General features: G+C 38.8%; 1 protein-coding gene across 5 annotated transcripts in view; it reads left to right on the top strand.

Moving 5' to 3' along the window:
• Positions 1 to 6,367: 6,367 nt before the first annotated feature.
• HMGN3 (high mobility group nucleosomal binding domain 3) overlaps positions 6,368 to 24,336 on the top strand; it is a 32,249-nt gene continuing 14,280 nt past the window's right edge. Inside the window, exon 1 of one of the 5 annotated variants that reach the window (XM_040474004.1) lies at positions 6,368 to 6,636. In XM_040474004.1, the coding sequence (XP_040329938.1) occupies positions 6,622 to 6,636 (15 nt within the window). In that variant the 5' untranslated portion in view covers positions 6,368 to 6,621. The remainder of the gene's footprint in view (positions 6,637 to 24,336) is intronic. The other 4 variants (XM_040474005.1, XM_040474007.1, XR_005789844.1 and 1 more) reach the window with 4 other exon arrangements.

Below are 24,336 nucleotides of genomic sequence, written 5' to 3'. Positions count from 1 at the left end.
CCAAATCCAAATCACACCCAAAACCCGAGCTGCAGCGAGCTCTGGGATATGCTTTTTAGATTCTAGCATCTACAGTACAAGGAGGCCTACTACCACAAAGATGGAGTTGAACAACAAGCCAAAATATCCTGGCCTTAGGCCATAGTCTAGGGCAGCACATTCTACAGCATCAGTTTATAATGTTTATCTCTGCCTATTTTAAAGTAATTTTAAGAGGTTTACACTAAACATTCATAATCAGGCCCTCAGGGATTCAGGGAAAGTTAAAATTTTTCTGTGTTCTCTTTTATAATCTATGGGGGGTTATAATACACTTTCTTGAAACAAAATATGGTAAGTACTATGCTGCAGGCATACAAGCGTTCGCATAGTTACTGTCTCCGGTTTTCACACCAATTCTGTGAGGTAGTCTACCAGTTAGGGATTATATTCAGCTGCATGTCACAGGCACCCACCTACAGTGGCTGGATCAAGCATGCTGTTTATTTTCCATGCATTAAAAAGTAGTAGAGTGGTAGCCAGTACAGGGCCCGGGATGTCTTTCTCTTTCATCCTTGACTTGTCAGGCTCTCATTCTCTTGGACACAAGATAGATGTTCTACTTCTAGACATTATTATCAACTTCCAGGATGGAGGAGGGGGAAGAACAAAGGCAGAAGGCAGCTGTGGGGCTGGGTCTGCCCCTGGCCCTGTTATAGGTGGTGTTTACAGCACTACCTTGTGACTTTGGCACACATCTCATTCACCAAAACAGTGTCATGTAGCAACCTCTCTGCTGGGGAACCAGAGAGGTAAAGTTTTTGCTTTGCTTTGGCCAGGCCCATTGCCAAAATCAGAATTCCGTCAGTAAGACAGAAGACTAGTGTGAATACTCAGCCAGTAACTAGCAGTGTCTGCCTTGGATACAATTATCATCATTTTACGACAACAACAACAACAACAACAACAAAACAGAGTTCAAAGAGGTTAAATAATTCGATTGCAGCTCAATGACTTGGGATTTTGAGTTCAAGCCTTATGACTCCAAATTCAGGTTTTTGGATAAGCATTTATGCAAAAAAATAGTTAAAACTTCAGAAAATTTTTGACATATAATATATATAAAGAGATAAATTGGATTAATCAGAAAAAAAATTTTTTTGTTAAAGTTTCCAAAGAGCAGAAGTGGGAGTAGGAATGAAAAAGAGGGGAAGGATGAGATTTTATGGGGGAATAACACAATTCCATGTTTTAAAAACAACAACAAAAACAGCAACAACTCTGTGCTTAAAAGCAGCCTTAAAGACTATGGCACATTTCAGGCTAGTTTTCCACTGCTGTATAAAAATGTATTGCTTTGAGAATTATGAAAGTTATTAACCACGCTAACCTGAAAAATCATCTCCAATTGCCTTATGGTGTTTTTCAGAATGATTCTCATTTCTCTAAGCCTCGATTTTTTTTAATTTGTTTTCACTGAGAAAAGGAAATGGTCTGATCTGCCCTGAAAGGCAGGACCACTGTGAGCAGTGACAGGAATGGGGCTGTTGGATGTTTCTTACAAGATTCCAAGGATTCTGAGGTTTGAAGGAAATGCAGAAGACATCGGACATGGGTAGCCAAGCTCCCCAGCTTAGAAGGCAGGGTGTGGTCCTGACTGAGAGTGTACTGGCAATGGCAGTAATCTACAAGAATGTGTAACTCCGTCTCAGAAATCTGCAATAACCCCTAAACTAGTCTCTGGCACTTTGCAGCTTGTGGCTTTTCCCCAAAGGGAAGAGATGTGTCTTTTCCTTGCTGTGTCCTCACCATGAAGCTTCAGGAGTCCCTTCCCTTAACTTTAACCTCCTTGAACATGGTTGGATCTTGGCACTGGACATGTTCTCAATCTGGCAGAAAGGGATGGCTGAACAAATGTAGCCCAATCCCCGGTTCTAGTTACTGAGCATGGCTAATTCATCCCCAAATAGTCATTTGGGAGCTACAAAGAGCAAATTAATTACACTCTGATGAGTTTAAGCGGCAGCAACAAGAAGAAGAAGAGGTAGACAACACAGAGATTGAACCTGAAAAGGACTGAGGGTGGGAAAACTGTATAGAAGAACTGTGTAGAAGAACACACATAGGGTAAAGAATGTGCACATAGATTAAATTTGATTGAAGGCTGGGAAAAACAACAAGTTGGTTCCTGTTGGAAGATTACAGAATGCCCTGGCCCCCTTGCTGTTAATGCAATTACAAGGTATGCTTGTACAACCACTGAAATAATACAACATTGAAAAGGTGTGGTTTGTGGAGCTTTGGGCAAGTTAGGTTCCCTTTGAGGATGTGGGGTCAGGGAATTTAATCTTATCAGAGGCTCAGGGAGCTGCCTAGAGTGCTGCCTGGGAAGATAGGAAGAGGCGCTATTCTAGGGACCTCAGGGTCTACAGTTTTCAATGATCCTTCAGGCTCCTTGCAAGTCAAGAGGAGGGAGAAGAATGTGGACTAAGCATGTAGTGCCAGGCTAAGCTGGAACTGAGGAGAAAGCAAAGGGGAGGCCCATGGTAGGGAAATTTCACCTACAGAATTATGCTCCTTCTCTGGAAGTGTGTTAAGGAGGCAGCAGCCTTTTATATCATTTGAATCTAAGTACCAGCGGTCAACAAAAATTTGTTGAGACCTAAGGTAGAGTCTAAAATTCTCAAATTCTAGTATAAAAATCATAGGACAAACTTGTTTGAAGTGCATATTCCCAGGTCCAGGCATGAAGAATTCTGATTCAGTAAGCTCGGGTTAGGGCCTGGGTACCTGCATTATCATCAGGCAGCTCCTATGATTTGGGATTCATGGCTCTTAGAGTATCCTGGTTACTTTGTAAAATTAAACATGGTGCCTTTAAAAGTTAGCATCCAATCAAACTAGAGATTTGACTGATAAAAATACAAACAAAATAGAGTATTCCTTTGCTACCTCTTGTCAATTGTTCTTGACGTTGTTTTGTTATACTCCTGAATTCATTCACTTCGGGAATTCTTTGGCCGATTACCGAATAATTTATTCCAGAATTAGAGTTATCAGAAGCAACAGTCTACAGATTCTAGATATTAATTCTCCAGAAATTTGCCATTAATTACAGCAAAACCCTGCCTGTGCCTGCCTGAAAGAGGGAAGAAGTGACAGATCAAGAGGGAGGTGATCCTTTCCCTTCAAAATTTCCTTTCAAGATTTGAAGATTAAACACCCTTCTTCCAGAGGAAGAAATTACTGGAACCCCAAAGATCCACAAGATTCATTAGGGCTGTGAAGTAGCTTTAAAGTTTTTTCACCAACACCCATCTTCAAATACATTTCAAGTTACAACCTAGAACACACACATTTACACACACACACACACACACAAACACACACATGCACACAACTATATGCGTACATGTGTGATGTGTATGTTTATGTGGGAATGTGTGAAAAATGGAAACATTTTATAAAACACTACTTAACTTTACCATGTGAAACACTCTGATATTTTCCATGCTCTGCCCTTTCTTTTCTTTTCCCTTCTCCTTCTTTCTCTTTCTTAATGATACTCATGATACCATCAACGACTTTGTCCTGCTGTTTGAAAAATGCTGAGGCAGGTTTAGGATTCCAACTGTTTCAAGTAGGAAAGAAGTAGAGAGGAATTGGAATTGGAAAAGAAGTTTGTTCACTAATTTTTCCTTCTTTCTTCCTCAGGCAGTAACTCCCTGCATTTATCCATCATCTGTCTTCACTAAAATAGTCTCATAGAGAAGACTATACTGGCTTAGAGGTTGATGTTTCAAAGCAAGAGAAACACTCAGCAGAATATACTGCCAAACAAATGAGTCTTTACTTCTTACCACGTTGACCTTGCCTCCTCACGTGGCATGCTCCTTTCTGCTCAAGTGTCTTATCTCCTAATCTGGAATTCTAGCTACCCACTAAATCATTCTCTTTGCCTACTCTTCTTTCCTCCAGAGGTCTGTGCTTATTTTCTCAGACGTTGGAAGATACTGAAGATACAGGGAGAACTCTATTCCCCAGTGTTCTGCTCAAGCAGGTGTAATCCACTTCAAAGGAAAGAGAATTCATGCTGTTATTCATTTCAAAACTAACCTGTTATTTTTGTCACTTATAAATGCACTAAGAGGCTCAAATGACCCAAGGTTCCCACAATCAACTTTCTTTATCCAACTAGCTAGTTTCGTTTTCATTGCAGTTATTTTATTATGTGCAGTAAAAACATTCACAATTTTGTTTGTTGTTGTTGATAGTTTAGCCTTGAAAAATATAAACTAAAGAAGCCAACTTTACACTTACCATCACAGAGGGAAAAATTCACCCTAGACTACCTTTGTTGTGAAGCCTTTCCATCTCCGTAAAGAAAAAAATTTTCAACCCAGATTACAAGTGCTACCGAGTATCCTTCCACACATATCTCATTAAAAGTGTCTTCACTGGCTTTTTTCTTAACCACCTAGCATTTTGCAAATTAACTCTCTTCCAAGACAGCTCCATTATAAATATTATTTTTATGGTAAAATTATTAACCTCAAAGTTTATCCAATTCTCAAGCAATGAACTGGTTTTATTCAGATTATTTTTAGTATATTGTGATCCACTGAATGCCTGAAAGTGAAAAATCTATCAAAGACAACTGGGATCATGTCAAAATGACTAATTTGGGCAATATGAGTATAAAAAATAGTAATAATAGCAATAGATTGAAGTGTACCAAATACATAAAAATCCATAAGTTCCTAAAGATATTACAAAAAGAAAGTCATTGACCACTTCTAGAGTTTGCTAGGATGCTAATTTGTTATTCTGAAAATTAATAAGGAAAAAATCCAAGCATTAAAATTATTTAATGACATTGTTTAATGCATATTTTCAGCATCTGCATGACCAAAGTGAATTTGGCCATGTTTGTGGTGTAAGACTTCAATACATTTTCCTATGATGTGAACTTTTGCCTTTCAATATGATTATGAAACTAAGCTTGCCTAATTTTACCTTTTCTGTAACTTCAAAAGAATGAAATTATTCAATATGGTCTTTTGTATTTGACTTCTTTCATGTGGCATTTTGTTTCTGGCATTCATTCATGAAGGAATATTGTATTCCTTTTAATTGCTGAGTAATATTCTATTGTGTATGGTTACCATAATTTGCTCACCCATTCACTAGTGCTTTTCCTGTATCTGCTGAAATGATCATATTGGTTTTTTTCCTTTATTCTATTATTATGGTGAATTACACTGATTGGTTTTCAGATGTTGAACCAACTTTGAATTCCTAGGATAAACCTCACTGGTCATGATGTCTTATCATTTTAAATGCTGTTGGGTTTGATTTACTAAAATTTTGTTCAAGATTTTTGTGTCTATGTTTATAAAGGATATCAGTCTCTAGCTCTCTTTTCTTCTGAGGTCTTATACCAGTTTTGGTATCAGGGTAACACTGATCACGTAAAATAAATTCGGAAGTGTATCTGCAAAGCCTGTTTAATGCCTTGCAGAACTTTGACAAACATTAAAATATGTATATTTTAAATACGCTTATTTAAATGTTTCAAATGTAAAATAATCTGTTCTGACCTTGTTCATTCTTTTTCTGATTTCCATAACAAATATACCCTATTCATCTTTGAGCCTAGTTTGAAGTTGGCTGAATTAAAATGAACATTTAAAAAAAAATTTTTTTTTTAAGGTGTGCCTGGGTGGCTCAGTTGGTGAAGATTCAGACTTCTGCTCAGGTCATGATCTCACCATTCATGAGTTCAGTTCATGAGTTCAAGTCCCCAGTAGGGCTCTGTGTTGATAGCTCAGAGCCTGAAGCCTACTTCAGATTCTGTCTCTGCCCCTCCCCAGCTCACGCTCTGTCTTTCTGTCTCTCTCTCTCAAATATAAGTAAACATTAAACAAATTTTTTTTGAAGTTGACTGAATTAGTTATTTGTAATCACAGATTTTAAGATATTAAAACTAAGTAATTTTAGAGATTATTGTCACTAGATATCTAGAACAGGAAGCTGAGACCCTTAGAAATTGCCACACTCTTCCAGAACAGGGTATCTTCCCTCTCTTACAGGTCTCCATCACATAACATTCATTACGAGCCTTTATGGGTAGGAAACCTATAAAGTGCCTGCTGTGCATATACTTACACTATAAAGTTAATGTGTCCATCCTTACTCTTTTTCCTGTCTCTAAAGGCCCACGCTGTTCCTAGTGACACAATCCAAAAAGGGAGCAGGAAAACAATGAAACTCCAGGACCCTGTAGCTTGGAGGTTACTAGTTGAACTGGGCATGCCCAGTCACCAGGCAGATTTTTTTTCGATGAAGTGGAAACTACAACAGCGCTTACCGTGTGCGCGGAGGTGGGCGTGCCCTCGTGGAATTTAGAATGTTGCCGCAGCCAATGGGGCCTCGCGGCCGGCTGCCGGGGCTCCTCATTGGGTGAGCGAGGAGCCGAGCGAGTAGAGGGCCCCTGGAGGGAGCCGCGGAGGTGCAGGTCGGAGAGGCCGGGTACGCCGTGCCCTGCGCGTGAGCAGCTGCAGGGGCAGCGGCAGCATCCAGCGGCGGTGTCTGCAGTTCCACCCCGTTGCTTTACTTTTTAGCTGCACGAACGTAATCATTATGCCGAAGAGAAAGGTAAGTCTCACCAAAAAGATTTCAAAGGCCTTCAAATTGTGCTTACAGCAGATCTTGTCATTGCAATGGATTGCGCGGAATGCACTTGGTAGTAACTCCGGGTTTGCGAATCTTTTTGCTTCTCCACGCTTGTTTTCAGATGCCTGTTGCAGACATTCCTCCTTCCCTCCCTTCCTCCCTCGGTCCCCAAGGATTTCTGAATGTTACTTTCTCTCCAGCGACGCCGCTTCCCTTCTTTTTTGAACTCCTGGTAACTGGAATGGTTTCCACCTTCCAACAAGAAGAAGCAAAAGCGCTTTCCATTCCCCTTTCCAGGAGGGGAGTTTCCTCTTTGAAACTGCCGGGTTGTGGAAAAGCAGTGATTGGGGGAAAACAAGTCCATGCATAGAGAGATCGCAAAAAATAAATAAGTCGGGCAGATGTTGGGGTTATTCCCAGGTGGGCCTAGCCCACGGCTGGGCGCGCCGCGTTGGCTCTGAGGCCAAGAGAGAGGGAAAGCCATGTTTAAAATAGCACTCACCCCCCTGCTCGCCTCCGCTGCAGACCCGTATGTACCAACTCCAGTGTCAATCAGGGCTGGGGACGGCGCAGGCGGGGCCGGGCTGCTGGGACCTGCCCGCAGTTCGCGGCGGGAGCGGCGGAGTTAGCCACGCACCGGACGGGACGGCGCCAGTGGCGCCCACTCTGGCTGCCAAGGGCAGGGGCCACCGGGTCCACTCTGGCGACCCAAGCCCACACGCAGTCGGGCAAGGCGGGGTGCGCGAGCTCCCAAGTCCCTCGGTGCTCACCGGGAACTGGGATCATTTTCGTCTCGGCTTCGGTTCCTTTTGGACTATTACGTCCCCTTCCGCGCGGGTCGCGGACACCAAGTATCGCACACCGCGACGCACGTTTCCGTAGGTGCCGGGCTCGGACCCCGTCATTGTCCCGGGGAGGGAAGGGAAGGCTTGCCTCCACCCTGAGAAAACCGGTGTGTGGCGGCTGTTCTGAGAAAATGCTTTGCACCATCCCACCGCCTGCCAGCAGTGTGAGCCAGTGAGTGTATTAAATTTGAGGCAAAATTACAAATAATATCCTGCATTATCAATTAAAAACTGTGGACTGATTGGTGTAAATGAATGCATTACTTTAAAATATTGAAGTTTCAAAAATACAGAAGGTTTTGGTTTCTTACCTACCATTACTAAGAATTTGGTGGAAACTTGTCTCCACTTTTTAACAAATATAACGAAAGTGTTTTTTTTTTTTTCTTAGAGTTTATCGTGCACATACTATGTGTTTCATATTGTGGGAAGAATTTGGCTTGCATGATTTCATTTACTCCTCAGTACACCCCATTGAACTAGGGCTTAGAGACATGAGTTACCCAACATTTCACCAACCAGTTGCTAGTAACCAAGGTTTAATTAGATACTGTAGGTTCAGAGTCCTTACTTTCAAACATTATTCACTCATTCTTTTCATTTAGTGGTGGTAGGTGAAGAGGAATTTAGGAAATGCAGAGATTCCCAGTCCTAGAAAACGGATGGCATTTACTAATATTTGAGATTCATTATTTAAAATTAATGTTTATGAAAGTATTGTTTTTCTAGCCCTGTTTTACTAGAACTAAGATATTTAAAATGATGCCACTATTTTCAGCATTTTATCTGAGGTTCAGTGACAGGGTTGGGAATTCTAGTAGAGTCACATCCTTACAGAGAGAATGGTGCCTTCCCCTTTCCTGAGAATTATTAACAAATTTAAATGAACAGTAACTTAGATGTGCACAAAACCCATTATTATAATGGACCCTGATGTGCTGGAGTCCTTGTTGTTAAAGGGCCAGAATTGGTGAAATCATTCTTACCTTCCCTTGCTGTCCACCTTTCTAAAGGAAACAGTAGGGAAGAAAAGAATTACAGTAGAGGAACTGTCTTTTGGTTATTGTTTTATTTCCCTGGAAGGCAGGGAGCACCCCTATGAAGAAGCTAGCCAGCCATCCTGGGACTAGAGGCAAACCTGTGTACAAGTACCTGAATGTCATCCCTCAGGACATCAGAGTATTCTTCAGAGATGGAAAAACTGTCCTTGATTAGTAAGAAGGCTCTTCATTTATACCTGGAGCCCAAAGTTGATACCTGAAAAGAAGCAGCCACAAATTAAACATAGCTAACGTGGCCATCCCATCTATCAGTCAGACCTTAGAGCTGCCTCACAGAATCCTGGAGTTTGTTGGAGCTTACATTGGAAAGCACTATCTTTAGGTAAAGCCTGCCTGGATGCAAAGAGAAGAACTGAAAACAATCTGTGCCTAGCTTTTTGAGATATGTAAAGCTGGGGCAACTGCTAAAGCATTTACATACTACTCCACATTATTTTTCTTGACTAAAGGGACTGCCTGTTCTACATTATAATACATTTGAGGAAAGTGCCCCACAATACCTTTTTTTTTTCTCCATCTTGGCCCTTTTTTTTCAACTTTTCCCAGAAATCAAGAAAAGTTATTTAATGAACACCTGTTTAGGCTGTTCTGTAGTGTAGGATCTGGAATCCTACCACTGCTTTAATGTCGTAGGGATACATAGTTTGCTCTCATGGAACTTATATTTAATTCATTGAAGATGATAAGAGTGACAGGCACTAAACACTTGAATAATGTTAAGACTGTATATATGTGCCAGAATATATAGTACAGGTATAGATTCTAAATGCTGTAGAATTGATAGGGAAAAAAGGTTGAATTTGGGCTGGTCTTGCAAGGGTGGGTGGGACTCAAATATATACAGAGAAAAACAGTCATTTTCTGTTATCAGGCATTTCACTGCCTCTTCTGATTATTTCTTAACCAGCTATACAACTTAAAAGCCATAATATCCACATTAATATAAAATGTTCTTTTATTTCTTAATCATATCTTTGTTTTATCTCTTTGTGTGATAGTTATAGCTATGTTAAACCAAATAGGTGTTTTTTTTATAACTGCTGTAGAATTTTTTGAAGCACTCAACAATAAGGAATTCTTTCATTAGCATTAAATCTCCTTCTGAGTTTGTAAAATAAGAATGAAATTCAGTTTCCTGTATTTATTACCTAATGGGTGATGGGTCATTCACCACCTATTAATAGTGAGTGACATAGCAAGGAAAATGATAATATGCATGAATGCAGTGGTTGTGAGATAATGAGTGACTGAGTTCTAGAGTGTTCTGGTCAGACATCCATGAATGCCTACACTGGTCACGTTGTTATATGATGATATGATGTCCTACAAAGAGGCATCAGCCAGTGAGGCCTAGACTCATAGCCTGGCATGATTAGCAACAGCAAACACATTTTCACATCCTTCTTTTTATTTTTCCAGTATCTCATCACTAGAACTATTGGAAATATTTAGTGTATCACATCAGAAGTTCTCTAATGAGGCAGTTGTCCATGAATTTGGGGTATAAACCTTCGTGTTTCTTTATACACTTAAAGGCTTAAGGAAGAAAAGGCTGTCTGCCTCTAGCTTTGAAATTTGAAATTAGGGTTTTTTTCTTTTAAAGTAGAAAGGCCCGATAGTGCTGGGCTTGGCACGGAGGATGATTAACTAACAATATTCAAGGTTTCTGATTAATGTTTCAAAAGAATATCACATGTGAAAACACCACAGACAGACTCTGGAAGTGAAAATACAGATGAATGTGACTACATGAAAATGAATATTTCTGTATGACAAAAAGAAAAACCTATTGTTAATAAAATCTAAAAACTTACGAAAAACTGGGAAAAAATATTTGTACCACAGATCACCAAAAAAAGTTTGCTAGTTTAAAAATATAAAAGAGTCTCACATGTTCTTATGGAAAAGATGTATATTTAGAAACTAGCAGACCCAAATAGATGAAATGTTTAGATTTGCTAGAAATCAAAGAAATGTATATTATTAAGAATTAGGAGATGTGATTTTTCAAAAAACCAGTCTGGTAAAAAAGATTGGAAGTATCACTGCTAAGTGCTGAATTGTACTGACACTCTAGCAGCAGTCAGGCTATATGGATGGGAATATAATTTACTTTAAAAAAAAAAAAAAAAGCTTGGGGCGCCTAGGTGGCTCAGTTGGTTGAGCGTCTGACTTCAGCTCAGGTCATGATCTCACAGCTCGTGAGTTCAAGCCCCGCATTGGGGTCTGTGCTGACTGCTCAGAGCCTGGAGCCAGCTTCATTCAGATTCTGTGTGTGTCTCTCTCTCTGCCCCAACCCCCTCGCATTCTGTCTCTGTCTCTCTCAAAAATAAATAAATATTAAAAAAAAAAAAAAAGCTTTATTGGAGGTATGATCTACTTCCCATAATGTCCATTCATCTATGCAAATCAGTAATTTTACATACATTTATAGAGTTGTATGACATTACCATAATCCAGTTTTGAGCCATTTCCATCACTGGAGAAAGGTTTCTCAAGTTTTTTACAGCCAGTCCCTGCTCCCACCCCAGTCCTAGGCAACCACGAATCTACTGAGATTTGCCTTTTCTGGAAATTTTACATAAAAGGAATCAAACAATATGTAGTCTTTTGTGTCTGGTTTCTTTCAGCATAATGTTTCCGAGGTCCATATGTGTTCTAGCGTGAATCAGTATTTCATTCTTTTCTGTTGCCCAGTGATCATCCATTGTTCATCCTTTCACAAATGGATGGACATTTGGATTGTTCCAGGTTTTAGTTATTATGAATAACGCTGCTGTGAATATTTATATGTAAGTCTTTCATGGGAACATTTTCATCTGTCCTGGGAACTTTCCTAACTGTAGAACTGGTGGGTGGTTTGAAAGTCTATTTTTAACGTTTAGGTAACTTCCAAACTGTCTTCCAAAGTGATTGTACATACCATCAATGGATGAGGGTTCCAGTGTTTCAACATCACTGATATTGTCAGTTTTAGTTTAGTTTTTTTCTTTGTAAGGTTTGCATTTATTTTTGAGAGAGTAAAAGTGGGGGAGGGTCAGAGAGAGGGGGGACAGAGGATCCAAAGCAGGCTTCATGCTGACAGCAGTGAGCCTGATGCGGGCAAACTCCTGAACCGTGAGATCATGACCTGAGCCAAAGCCAGACACTCCACCGACTGAGCCACCCAGGTGCTCCTGGTATTGTCACTTTTTATGTTTATAGCCATTCTAATAAATTTAATTTGTATCTCCATAATAACTAATGACAATGAGCAACTTTTTGTGTGCTTACTAGCATAATATATGTCTTAGGTGAAATGTCTATTCAGATATTTTTGCCCGGTTTTTAATTGGGTTGTTTCTTATTGGGTTGTTAGAGTTCTTTAAATATTCTAACACAGGGCCTTTATCAGCTGTGTGATTTGTAGATATTTTCTTCCAATCTGTGGCTTTTTAAAATTTGGAAAAACAGATGTTTTTTTAATTTTGATAAATCCATTTAGTGTCATGTTTAATAAATCTTTGCCTAATCCAGAGTCACAATTATTTTCTCATAAAGCTTTATAGTTTTAGCTCTTATATTTGGTTCTATGATCCACTTTGAGTTAATATTGTACCTAGCGTGAGATAAGGGTTTAAACTCTCTTTCTCTCTCTCTTTTTTTATTTTTTGGCATGTTGATAGCCAGTTTTCCCAACACCAGTTGTTGAAAAGACTATTCGTTTGCCACTAAATTGCTTAGGTACTCTGGTGGAAAATCGGTTCATCTTAAATGTAAAGGTTTCTTTCTGGGCTGTCAGTGATATTCCATTGTCTATATGCCTGTCCTTAGATCAGTACTGCATTATCTTGCTTACTATGGTTTTAGAGTAAGATTTGAAATCTGGTAGTGTCAGTCCTCCAGCTTTCTTCTTCTTTTTCAGAATTGTTGTGTCTATTGTATTCTTTGCATTTCCATATAAATTTTAGAATCAGCTTATAAACTTCTACAAAAATACCTCCCTTGACTTTAATAGGGATTGAATTGAATCTGTAAATCAATCTGGGGTGAATAGCCTTTTTAACATACTGAGGTTTCCAGTATGAATATGAAAGGGTCTAACTACGGGTAGTGTGCCATCCAGATGCTTACTGAGTTTAATTGAGTTAATATTGAGATGGTACCTATATTTGAGTAAAGGCTCCAAAATGGCAGGGTTGTACATTTTATTCATTCATTCACTCATTCCATGTTAAATAAACATTTATTGAGTATCACCTTTATGCAGAGTATTATCATGTTGGGAGAATAAGTGAATTGGATTTTTTTCCAACCCTTTTTGAAGTGAATGAGTAAATGCCCCTATTTTTAAGGATCCTTTAGTCTGATAGGGTAGGTAGTATACACATGTAAATATTTATAATTTATGGCAAGAAATGATAATGAGCCACAAGAAAAGATAAAAGCATTGAAAGGTTTGGCCAGACCACATGTCCAGAGAAAAAATACTGACAAGAAATTGTTTGGTTAAAAGGGTTGAAGGTGATAGGTTTTTTTTTTTTTTTTTAAATCTCAAGAGGATCAGTGCTAGTTTGTTATTAAAGGTGATCTGTCATTGGTTTTTCTGTGAAGTCTTGCTTTCTTTGAAATATGAGGAAGTTAAATTCAAGGCCTGTTAACAGTTGAGATTAGATTGTATGCAGTAACTACCCTCACTCATTAGTGCCTTTCTTTTAACTACTGTCTTGTATTTTTATTTTTATTTTTTTACTCTCTTCTATTTTAAAGATAGTTGTCTGACAAGCACCATGTTTCTAAATTGGGACACATTGTTTGATTACCTAATTTAGATTTAACTTTGTAATCTTCCTAATTTGACTTGACTGTGAAATATTTGATGGCTCTGATGTTATCTCATATCCCATGCACCTAGCACAAGTAGTATAACTATTTGTTGAACAAGTGCATGAGTGAATCATTTCCAAGGGAAGAAAGTAGTAAGTTTAATTATTTCATATGTTTGTTGAGGAGGTAGTCCAGTAGGGTTCTGACATGTACCGTTTACTGGCTGTATGATTTAGGGCACATTACTTCACTTCCCCCTAAACTTCTAAGTTCCTAGTTCTCTAAGACTCAGTTTTCTTGTCTATCAAACTGGGATACAAATATTCTTTACCTCATTGGGTTGTGGGAGAAATTAAATGAGATTGTGAATGCAGAGTACTTCGCATAGCACTTGCCATGTGTAAAACACATGGGGTGTTCGTTATTGTGATAATGATATTTTCAATTATTCAGAGAACTACAGTGAAATAATAATAAATAAGCACCATGCTTCCATTTGGTAGGAGGATAAAATGGCACACAGTGTGGATAGGGAACAGGTAGATCACACAGTTTAATTAACTGCAGTTACAGAAATAGATGTTCAACAACTGAATAACAAATGTAGTGTTTTTGAAGGAATATAAGCTTTAATCTGGTGCATTTTTACAGGGTTGTGTTTTCTCAAAGAAAAAATATGTTTAAAAATATCTCCATATAACATTAAAATTCCCTTGGCAAATCAGTTATCAAGTGATCCTCTTTTCCTATACTTTCCACCTAAAACACTGCTTTTGTTTATACCCAAGTTAAATATATTCCACTTTCCTGCAGGGTACAATTTGGAAATGGTGACTGAAATAAACACCATTTAAGCTGTCTGCTTTCGCAGTACCTAGTATGTTGAAATATGATGTTAGTCTCCTGAGTAATTTAAAAATCAGTGTTGAAGATAACAAACCAAATCAAAATGTTGAATTCCTTTTTCACTGGCTGCTTATTTTTTGTACATTTCACTGTCTTCTTAGAAGAGTTCAGGCAAATCAAGTATTGGTTCCTGGTCATGGTATTTATTGATTCCAGTGTTATTATATCTTGTGGACACATTCAGAAATGGCCATTTAGAGATGCCTAAGGCAAATGCATATTTGATCACACTTAAAGTAAATGATACACTATTCAGAAGTCGGGAAATAGAAAAAACAGTTTTAAATTTCAAAATGAGTTGCAAATTTAATATTTCAAGGGAAACACAGCAGTAACAACATATAAATACATTTATTACTATTAAAATTTAAGTAGCTACCATTTATTAAACGCCTGGATGTACCAGACCTTAGCTATTATATGCTTTACATTCATTAGTTTAAACCCAAGTATGTGAAGCTACTAGAAACAAACATATATGGGAAGTATTATGGTGTAATTTCATATTATTTCATGTTATTCTCACAACATTTATGTGAGGCTATTCTCATCTCACAGATACGGTAACGACAGCCACGATAACTAACGTTGAGATGGCTTTCTGGAACTCAGGCACTGTTCTGAGCACTCTGCATTAATGAACCGAACCCTCCCACCCACCCAGTGAGGTATGCACTCTTCAGACTGTGGTCTCACAGAAGGCCCCCATGATAAGAAATGGCCCAGCTGGGATGCAGTCCTGGCAGTCTGGCTCCAGAGCCTGTGCTTTTAACCGCCGAGCCCTACGGCCTTTCTCATACACAGAAGAGAATATTGGGATTTAGGAAGATTAAGGAATTCCCCCCAGGTCACACAGGTAGGAGGTAATAGATCCAGGAATTCTAACCCAACCCTCTTTACCCAAGAATTTTGCTCTTAACCATTACACCACAGTACGTCCCATAAATGTTTATATCTAGGAACCTCATGTAGTTTTACTTAAACTAAGATGCCCAATGAATGAAACAAGGAAAAATCAAGAGTTATATAAATACGTAAATGTTCCTTTGATTAAAATGTTGTCTTTATTAATAGACATAGGCTGATGGCCATTTTTTTCTAGGTGCCAGTACAAGTTACCCAAGAAGTATTTATTATTTATGATCATGCCCTAAGGTTGGCCTCAGGGTCAGGCCTCTGCTTCTGAGAGAGGCACATACATTATCGTGAAGGCTTCTGGTATGCCAGTAACTAATAGACTGTAGAGCCATATACAAGATATATATGCATACATGCACAATTTCCTCACCCAAGTATTAATATCTTTGAGTGTTGAAAGTCTAAGACTCAGTGTTTCTTCAAATTACAATAAACTGCTGGATTTACTATTTCCAAGATATATTGTCTTCATTAATTTGTTCTATATAGGCTAATAGAGATACTCCCCTGTGATCAGAAACACATAAGTACACTTGCATATTATACAATATATTGAGAGGTTGCAACGTAAATATTACATTACCATTACTTAAGCATTGGGTTTAAAAAATGAGCCGGTGCTTTTGTTTTGGGAACTCTTTGAATAGATTTATAATTTGGAAAATCTATTGAACCTAGGACTGAGTGGATTTTTATTTCAGAGTTCTGGTTTACCAATTATTTAATGTTTAATTACAAAATTTATTTTTTTAATTTAATGTTTGTTTATTTTTGAGAGAGAGACAAAGAGACAGAGTGCAAGCAGGGAAGGGGAAGAGGGAAAGGAAGATAGAGAGAGAGAGAGAGAGAGAGAGAGAGAGAGAGAGAGAGAGAATCCCAAGCAGGCTCCATGCTCACGAACTATGAGATCATGACCTGAGCTGAAGTTAGAGGCTCAACCAACCAAGCCACCCAGGCTCCCCACAAAATTTGTTTTTAAAAGGTATACTATAAAGTGATAATAGTTTAAAATTATAATTTGATTATGTGACCCCATGCAAAGATAAATACAAAGTCTACCCTGGGTTCCTTATTTATTTTTCTTTTTTTCTCTTTCTCTCTCTTTTTTTTTCTTTGTGGATATAAGCTGTGGTTTTTTTTTTTTACAATACTGGGCAGAATTCTATTTTGTAGGAAATCATGAGTATTAAGTGTGGTGTATGTGGGCGATAAACTTACCAAAGATTTGAGGTGGTCAAAATGTGAAGCTTTGAAGGCTCCTTCTGAAGTTCTACATTCCATATAATAAATTTTTTAAAACTCTATTCTTTCTACTTCTCATGGCTTTCCTTTACCTCTTAGTTATAATTTTTAATTTTATTATCCCCCTTTTTTGTGGCCACAGGTCAGTCACATCAGAGCTAGCTGATTAGTTTTGCAAAAATACAAGGACATCGTAAGTGTGCTTACCATTTGCTAGAAATTAATTCATACCAGGGCAAATAGGAAAATAAAGTAACCATCTGGAAAGATCCCTGGTATAAAAGTTGGAAGACTTGGGTGTAGTGTGGACTCCACCACTCTTCAGAAGGGGAAAGTCACTTGACTCTTTGAACTTCTACTTTTCATCTGTAAAATGGGACTATTAAGGTCACGCCTCTGTATTCCCATGCTATTGAGAGGACCAAATACAACAACAATGTAAAAGTACATTGAAAATGTAAAGTGCGGGGCACCTGGGTGGCTCATTTGATTGAGCCACCGACTTCAGCTCATGATCTCACAGTCCGTGAGTTTGAGCCCCACATCAGGCTCTGTGCAGACAGCTCAGAGCCTGGAGCCTGCTTCAGATTCTGTGTCTCCCTCTCTTTCTGCCCCTCCCCTGCTCATGCTCTGTCTCTCTCTGTCTCAAAAATAAATAAAGACATTAAAAGAAAAAAGAAAAATGTAAAGTTCTACAAAAATTGATTGTTTTAATAGATAAAAATACTTTTATCTGTGTATGTAACCATTTAAAAACCCAGAATAGTACATTTATGTGCATCTCAACATACAGTATTTTTAATGGGACATTGTTTATTGTTATTCCAAGAGGCTCACCAGTGAGGGGAAATAGGAAACACTCCACTACATATTATGTGTTTGTTGGCTACATCTATAGATTAAAATATTTCCCAATCTGGAAACCCTTTGCTCTTCTAGCATCCTAGATCTGCACCTAATTTTTAAATTTGGAAAACTAACAAATCAGTCTGAGTGTTGTAGTAGTTAAGGGAATGAACTCTGAGGACACCTGGGTTGTTCATCAGTTAAGCATCCTATTCTTGATCTCAGCTCAGGTCTCCATCTCAGGATCATGAGTTCAAGGCCCACATTGGGCTCCATGCTGGGCATAGAGCCTACTTAAAGAGAGAGAGACTGAGAGAAAGAGAGAGAGAGGGAGGGAGAGAGAGAGAGGGAGAATGAACTCCGAACCAGCCTACTTTGGTTTAAATCCCAGGTCTTCACTTACAGGCAAGTTTACCAGCTGGGTAATCTGGAGCAAGTTACTTAACCTCTCTGGTCTCAATTCCTCATTTATAAAATGGACATGATGCTAGTTTACCAACTAGCAGTTTACCAACATTTAGATCATTGCCTTGCACATAAGTGCAGTATACATTGTTTGTTATTATTATTATTCCTCTTGGTCCCTTGTCTCTTTCACTTGTACTCATGAAGAAACTTGGGCACAGGGAAGTGAGATGTGAGCCACACTGGAATTCAGGCTTCTGACTTCAACCAGGTGCTTTCCCATTGATGCAGTACAACTCATATGAAAAACATAACTCGGGTAGAAGAGGCAATTCAGACCAAGGAGATGTGTGAAATATTTAAGACTATTTCATTGAAGATATACTTCCGTTATTGCATTATATATATATTTATGCTAATAAAATTTCACTGAACATCCTAGAACATGGCTTATTCTTTATTTTTGGTTATCATTTGTACCTGAATACAATGTGAGATATTTTCCCTAAAAGTATCCCTCAGAAAAGAGATAGTTGCTATTTATTTCAGTTCATCCAAAGTCTTCTAAAGCAGAGTTTTTAACTCAATTATTTTTATCTCTAACAACAAAATAGAATTTGGGGAAGACATACTGGCCTGACATGACATTAATAACTGCAATTTGGATTTATATAAGTTGATGAAATTAATAGACATAAGCAAGGAAGGAGGTAGCAGAGAAATGTAATATTAGTTTGATTATTAATCCTCTTAAAATGATCTCTCAATTGTAAGTATTGGGTTTTTAAAGATTATTTTACAAAGCAGTGAAGTATTGGAGGATCCCAAACATAGGCCTACGGGATGAATGAAAAACAATCATGCTAATGTTAAATAATGATCCTGTGGTTTTGAATCAATATTTTAGTATCTGTTTCATGTGTCATAGGAATATTTGAATTTAAGAGAACTACCTATTATTTTAAAAAACCTCCAGAATTTCATGGGCATTGCCCCCATTTGAGGAGGTGGGGGGGAATTCACACTGTGTTAAAAAGTTGAGTTCTGTGTTCATTTTAGCCGAAGAGTGATAAGAGTTAGTTATGGGCACATTTCTCTGGGTGGATTACTTGGATTTTTTGTCCCAGAATTTCTTCTGCTAACCAGCTCACTATTAGACTGCTTCTTTCCTGTAGCCTTGGGTTTATAACAGAAAACATAAAATTAATTTTTAAAGAAATTTTGATAAAGAGATTAAAAAAAAAAATACTGGCCAGGGCGCCTGGGTGGCTCAGTAGGTTAAGCGTCAGTAGGTTAAGCTCAGATCATGATCTACGATTCATGAGTTTGAGCCCCACATCTGTCTCTCTGCTGTCCGCACAGAGCCTGCTTCTGATCCTTTGTCCCCCTTTCTCTGCCCGTCCCCTGCTCGCACTCTCTCTCTCTCTCTCTCTCTCTCTCAAAAAATAAACTTTAAAAAAGAAATACTGGCTAGCAAGTTAGAGAAGAATCACCTCAAAGTAATACCTTTCCTGGGTTAAAAGAAGTAATTACTGGTTTATTTGCACTGTTACATCTGCTCCCTAATCTCCTGAATTGGCACAGACAACCCAGGAGTTGAGACTGGATTTGTTCTGTGACTGCTGGAAAATGATTGCTTGAATTGCATAGATACTGTAGGCTCTCAGGTAGTGCACTTACAAAGCAATAGCCCTTGTCTCTCAGTCTTAGAAGAAAATCTCTGAGAGCCAACACTTACCAATCATTAAGACTTTTTGGAACTTTGACATAAGGCCCAGCATTTGTTGCTGAGACTCCCGAGCCCTCCCCCTTTCTTCTCTTGTGTAGCTTAGAAGAAACATGGCACAAGCCAGGTACTAGCCTCACCACGTCCAGCCGTCTGCCACACCCTCCATATCTCTCTGCTGTGAGAAGTCCACAGGCTCATGCTGTTTGAACTGTTCCCAAGCAACTGTTGAAGGGTATAAGGAATTTCCCATCTTCTCTGATATCTCCCTGAGTTTGGAGAGAGAAAATTTGGCTTCTGACCACTGCCACCACCGATGCCCTTCAATCCAGTGATAACTGCTATTTATTGGAAGAGAAACTCGGCAGTTGGGGAGTTTTTGCCTGTTGATTCCTTATGGGTTGTCTGTGGGATAAAAATTCCAAGTTTCTTTTCTTGGTTTCCTAAAAGGACTGCTGGTCCTGTTTAGTCTTCCGGAAAATGCAGTTGTGTCCCCTCAATGCATTTTTGTGTCCTCAGGGGCGGGGCTGAGGTATGTCCGCATAAAGAAAGAATGGGGATGGAACAGTTGGTCAGCTGCTGAAGGAATCTGTGCTCCCCGTCAGCTCTCCTACGCTAGCCCAAGGAGAGCTCTGCATCCTTGTGGTAGTGCCCTTGGCTTCCCATCTTGCCCCACTCCAGAGCCTTCATATCAGATGAAGCAATTATGAATGATATGTCTTCTTAAAAAAATTTTTTTTTTTGATGTTTATTTTTGAGAGAGACAGAGCATGAGCGGGGGAGGGGCAGAGGGAGAGGGAGACACAGAATCCAAAGCAGGCTCCAGACTCTGAGCTGTCAGCACAGAGCCTGACATGGGGCTCAAACTCACGGACCACAAGATCATAACCTGAGCTGAAGTTGGACACTTCATGGACTGAGCCCAGGAGCCCCGGAATATGTCTTGAACAGAAAAGGAAGAGGCAGTATATAAGCCAGGTTTATAAGCCATTTAAGAAATGCAGAAAATGCTATGAGTAAACCTAGGGCCCTGTTACACTAGACTTAATGGAACAAGTTTGCCTCTAGTCTTTTTTTCTCTCATTATTGGTAATATTTTTATTTGAGAAAAAAATTTAAATACAGAAAAATCCAGAAAATAATGTAACATACTCATTTACCCACCTCTCAAATTCACACATTTTAATGTTATCATTTTGCTTCAGGTTTCTTTTTAATAAAATAAAATGTTGCAGGTGAAGTTCAGTTTTCCTTAGACCCGCCCCCCCCCCCCCCGCCTTGGTCTCCTTCCATTGTCAGCCTCCCTAGAGGTAACCGTTATCATGAATTTGTTGTGTATCCTTCCAGTCCATGATTTTATACTTTTATGGTATATATGTCATATATAAATCCTTCATATTGACTGGTGCATGTTTTAAAATTTGTAAAAGTGTAGTCATATGCATATATTATTCTGTTTTTTCCTGTCACTTGACATTATAATGGATAAGTATAATTTGTTTAGGTATATTGTGATTACTAATGTATTTGGACTTTTTCTAATGACTTATTTTGTGGGGTGTTTTTTTTTGTCATTTGTTTTTTTCCTTCCTTATTAATATAATAATTGCTTAATTTCACTCCTCTTGATTTGGAAGTTTATAGATCCTGTTTCTTATGTTAAAAATTTTAATGGCTATCTTTAAATTTTATTTTAGCAAAGTCTAAATGATTCTGTGACTGTATCATCCTCCAGAATAAAACCAGGACCCTAGCATGCTTTACCTTCTCATCTGTTCATCCTCCTCTCATTTTTTGTGGTTATTATGGTCTAGAACTGTGCCATTCAGTATGGTAGTCACTAGCTTTGTAAGGAAATTAAGCACTCTTTTTTTTTTTTTAATGTTTATTTATTTTTGAGACAGAGACAGAGCATGAACGAGGGAGGGTCAGAGAGAGAGGGAGACAGAATCCAAAGCAGGCTCCAGGCTCTGAACTGTCAGCACAGAGCCCGACGCGGGGCTCGAACTCACTGACTGTGAGATCATGACGTGAGCCGAAGTTGGTCGCTTAACCGACTGAGCCACCCAGGCGCTCTTTAAAAAGCACTCTTTAAAATTAAGCACTCTTTAAAAAGAAGAAGGTGAATCTTTTAAATTTCAATTTTAACTTAAATTCAAAATTTGTATTAGATACAGTTATTGGAACAATTTAAATATGTTAGGAACAACCCAGATGTGTGAAACTACTATAAACTTGAACTCCAAATATAGATAGGTGAGAACCTAACACTTATATGGGGTATGCTGTTAAGTGTCAAGTACGTGCTGCATTTTGAAGATTTAGTGTTAAAACTTTGTGAAATATCTCATTAATAATTTGTAAATTGATTACATGTTGAGGTGATAAAATTTTAGATAGATTCAGTTAAATAAAATATTAAAATTAATTTCATCTATTTCTTTTTGCCTTTTTAATGTGGCTATCAGAAAATCTGGAATTAAATGTTATATTTCTATAGGACAGCACTGGTTTAGGATTTCTAGGGAAATGTTTTTAAACACAAAAAAACGGGTATTATTTACAAGTAATAATTAATTGGGTTTGCCAGTATTTTATACATTACTTCTTATATACTTTTTCATCTGAATTCATTTTTCTTATTACTGAATTTGCTTTTTTACTAACAGTTCCTTATTGAAATGCTCTGCTGATGGCAAAGTCTCTTAAGTATTCATGTTATGAGTTGTCTTTATTTTTCCTTCATTCTTTTTAAGTTTATTTATTTTCAGAGAGAGAGAGAGAGAGAGAAACATGAGTGGGGGAAGGGCAGAAAGAGAGGCTCGCAAGCAGTGCAGAGCCTGATGTAGGGCTCAGACTCAAGAATCGTGAGATCATGACCTGGGCCAGAATCAAGAGTCAGATGTTTAACTGACTGCGACACCCAGGCACCCCTGTTTTCCTTCATTCTTAAGTGATAGCTGGATATAAAGTTCTAGGTTGACAGCCTCAACTGCTTGAACCTTACTTCATATTTTCTTAAACTTGTATTTGCTGGTAAAAGTAATTCTTTGTAGATAATCCATCTTTTAACTCTGATAACTTATGTTTTTTAAATGTTTATTTATTTATTTTGAGAGAAAGAGAGCATGCATGCAGGGAAGAGGTAGAGAGAGTAGGGGAGAGAGAGAATCCAAGCAGGCTCCATGCTGTCAGCACAGAGCCCAACACAGGGCTCAATGTCACGGAACACCAGATCATGACCTGAGCCAAAACCAAGAGTCAGATGCTTAACCAACAGCCACCCAGGCACCCCTTACTCCGATAACTCTAAGATTTTTCTCACTTTACTACAGTTTTACTACAACATGTTTCATGGTATCCATTTGTTTTGTTTCCACTTTGTTCCTTGGCATAAGCTTTCAACCTGGAGACTTGTGACTAGTACCTCTGTTCCTGGCCTCTGAAATGTCTGTTAAGTATATTTGGAGCTTCTCAATTAACCACCATATCTGCTATCCTCTCTTGCGTATTGTTTATTCCTTTATTGCTCTTTGTTGCATTCTGGGCTAATTCCTCAGCACTCTCTGACAATTTACTATTTCTTCTGTCCCTGGTCTAGAGTTTGTTTTGAGAGGTTTTTTTTTTTTTTTTTAATTATTTCAATGAGTCTACTTTTATTTTCAGAATTTTGAATTCAAAGATGTTCAACTACCTGTTGGTTTTTGCCAAAGTTCAGGCCTTCTAATGCTGATTCTCTGTCCCCATCTGGTCACCAGGTGTTCAGTGATCCACCGTCCTGCCACCTTGCCCTCAAATCAGCACTCACTGGTACTCCAAACTTACTAGAATCTCTGCTGGGCCTTGCATCTGGCCACTGTGTCTGTCTGGGGGGGGCCCCCCCCCCCACTTTGCTGGCTCTCAGTTCAGTACCTTTGCCTCTTGGGTGCTGAAGGAGCTTCAGATATGTGAATGAGACCTTTTTGTTTGACCATGGTTCTTTACTCTCTTGACCATGGGTTCTGGGTTCAAACTGGATTAGCATAAGTCTGCTCTGTCCTGGGAAATGATTTGAGAACCCCTCTGTCTTGGAATTCTTCAGATCTAACTCGCCTCATCCTTCCCATCAGCCTCCCAGAAGGTTGAAGTACATCTGAGATCATCGCCATATACCCCCAGTCCCCATTTCCCCCTTCTCTTTGTCTTTATTCCTCACAGCCCCTTGGGACAAAAACTTTGGCCTTCTGCTTCAATCCCTTCATACCATGTCCTGCTTCCTGTCTCCGGCCTCATGGCTAAGTGTTAATGGTAGACCGGGCGTGTGATAAGACAGCCTGAAATGATAAGTCCTTCTGAAATAGTGTATCTGTTACTCTGTGCAACAAAAACAGATAACAAGGTTACAGGGAGTTTTATGTGCTCACCTTTAAGGGTCTGTTGAATATAATTTGATATTTAATCATTTGGAAGACTCATTAAGATACATATTTCGTTGCATAACATCCGTATAACAACTCACCAACTCCAAAATGCTCTAACATCTTGCTTGATCATAAGCCTGACGCTTGGAGTTCAGCAGCATCATCCTCTGTCATTCATGGATGAACAGACTGAGCCACTGATCAGGTCACTGGCCCAGATCACTACAGCTCCTAGGTAGAGAGCCAACACTCAGGCCCGGGTCCTGACCCAGGATAAAGATCACTTGGCTTGTTTTGACTAAATTGGTTATGGGCTTGTTAATAGAAAGCCCTTATGGAGAGATTGCCAGAGAAACCAGCTTAGCCTTGAGCTGTAGCTCTTCACATTTCTAGTCTTATGTTCATTCACCTGAAGCCATTAACATCTTCAGTTATACCTGCTTTTTTTTATGTGGTATCTTTCCGGGTTTCTTTTTTTCAGTAATTTGTACCTGACACAGACATTTGGTCAGTGTTTAGAAAGTGAT

This window comes from Herpailurus yagouaroundi, unplaced genomic scaffold (genome assembly GCF_014898765.1).
Source record: "Herpailurus yagouaroundi ecotype Mexico unplaced genomic scaffold, PumYag 139, whole genome shotgun sequence".
Lineage (NCBI taxonomy): Eukaryota > Metazoa > Chordata > Mammalia > Carnivora > Felidae > Herpailurus > Herpailurus yagouaroundi.
The sequence above is the reverse complement of the archived record's forward strand: the minus strand, read 5'-3'. Positions and strand labels throughout refer to the sequence as shown.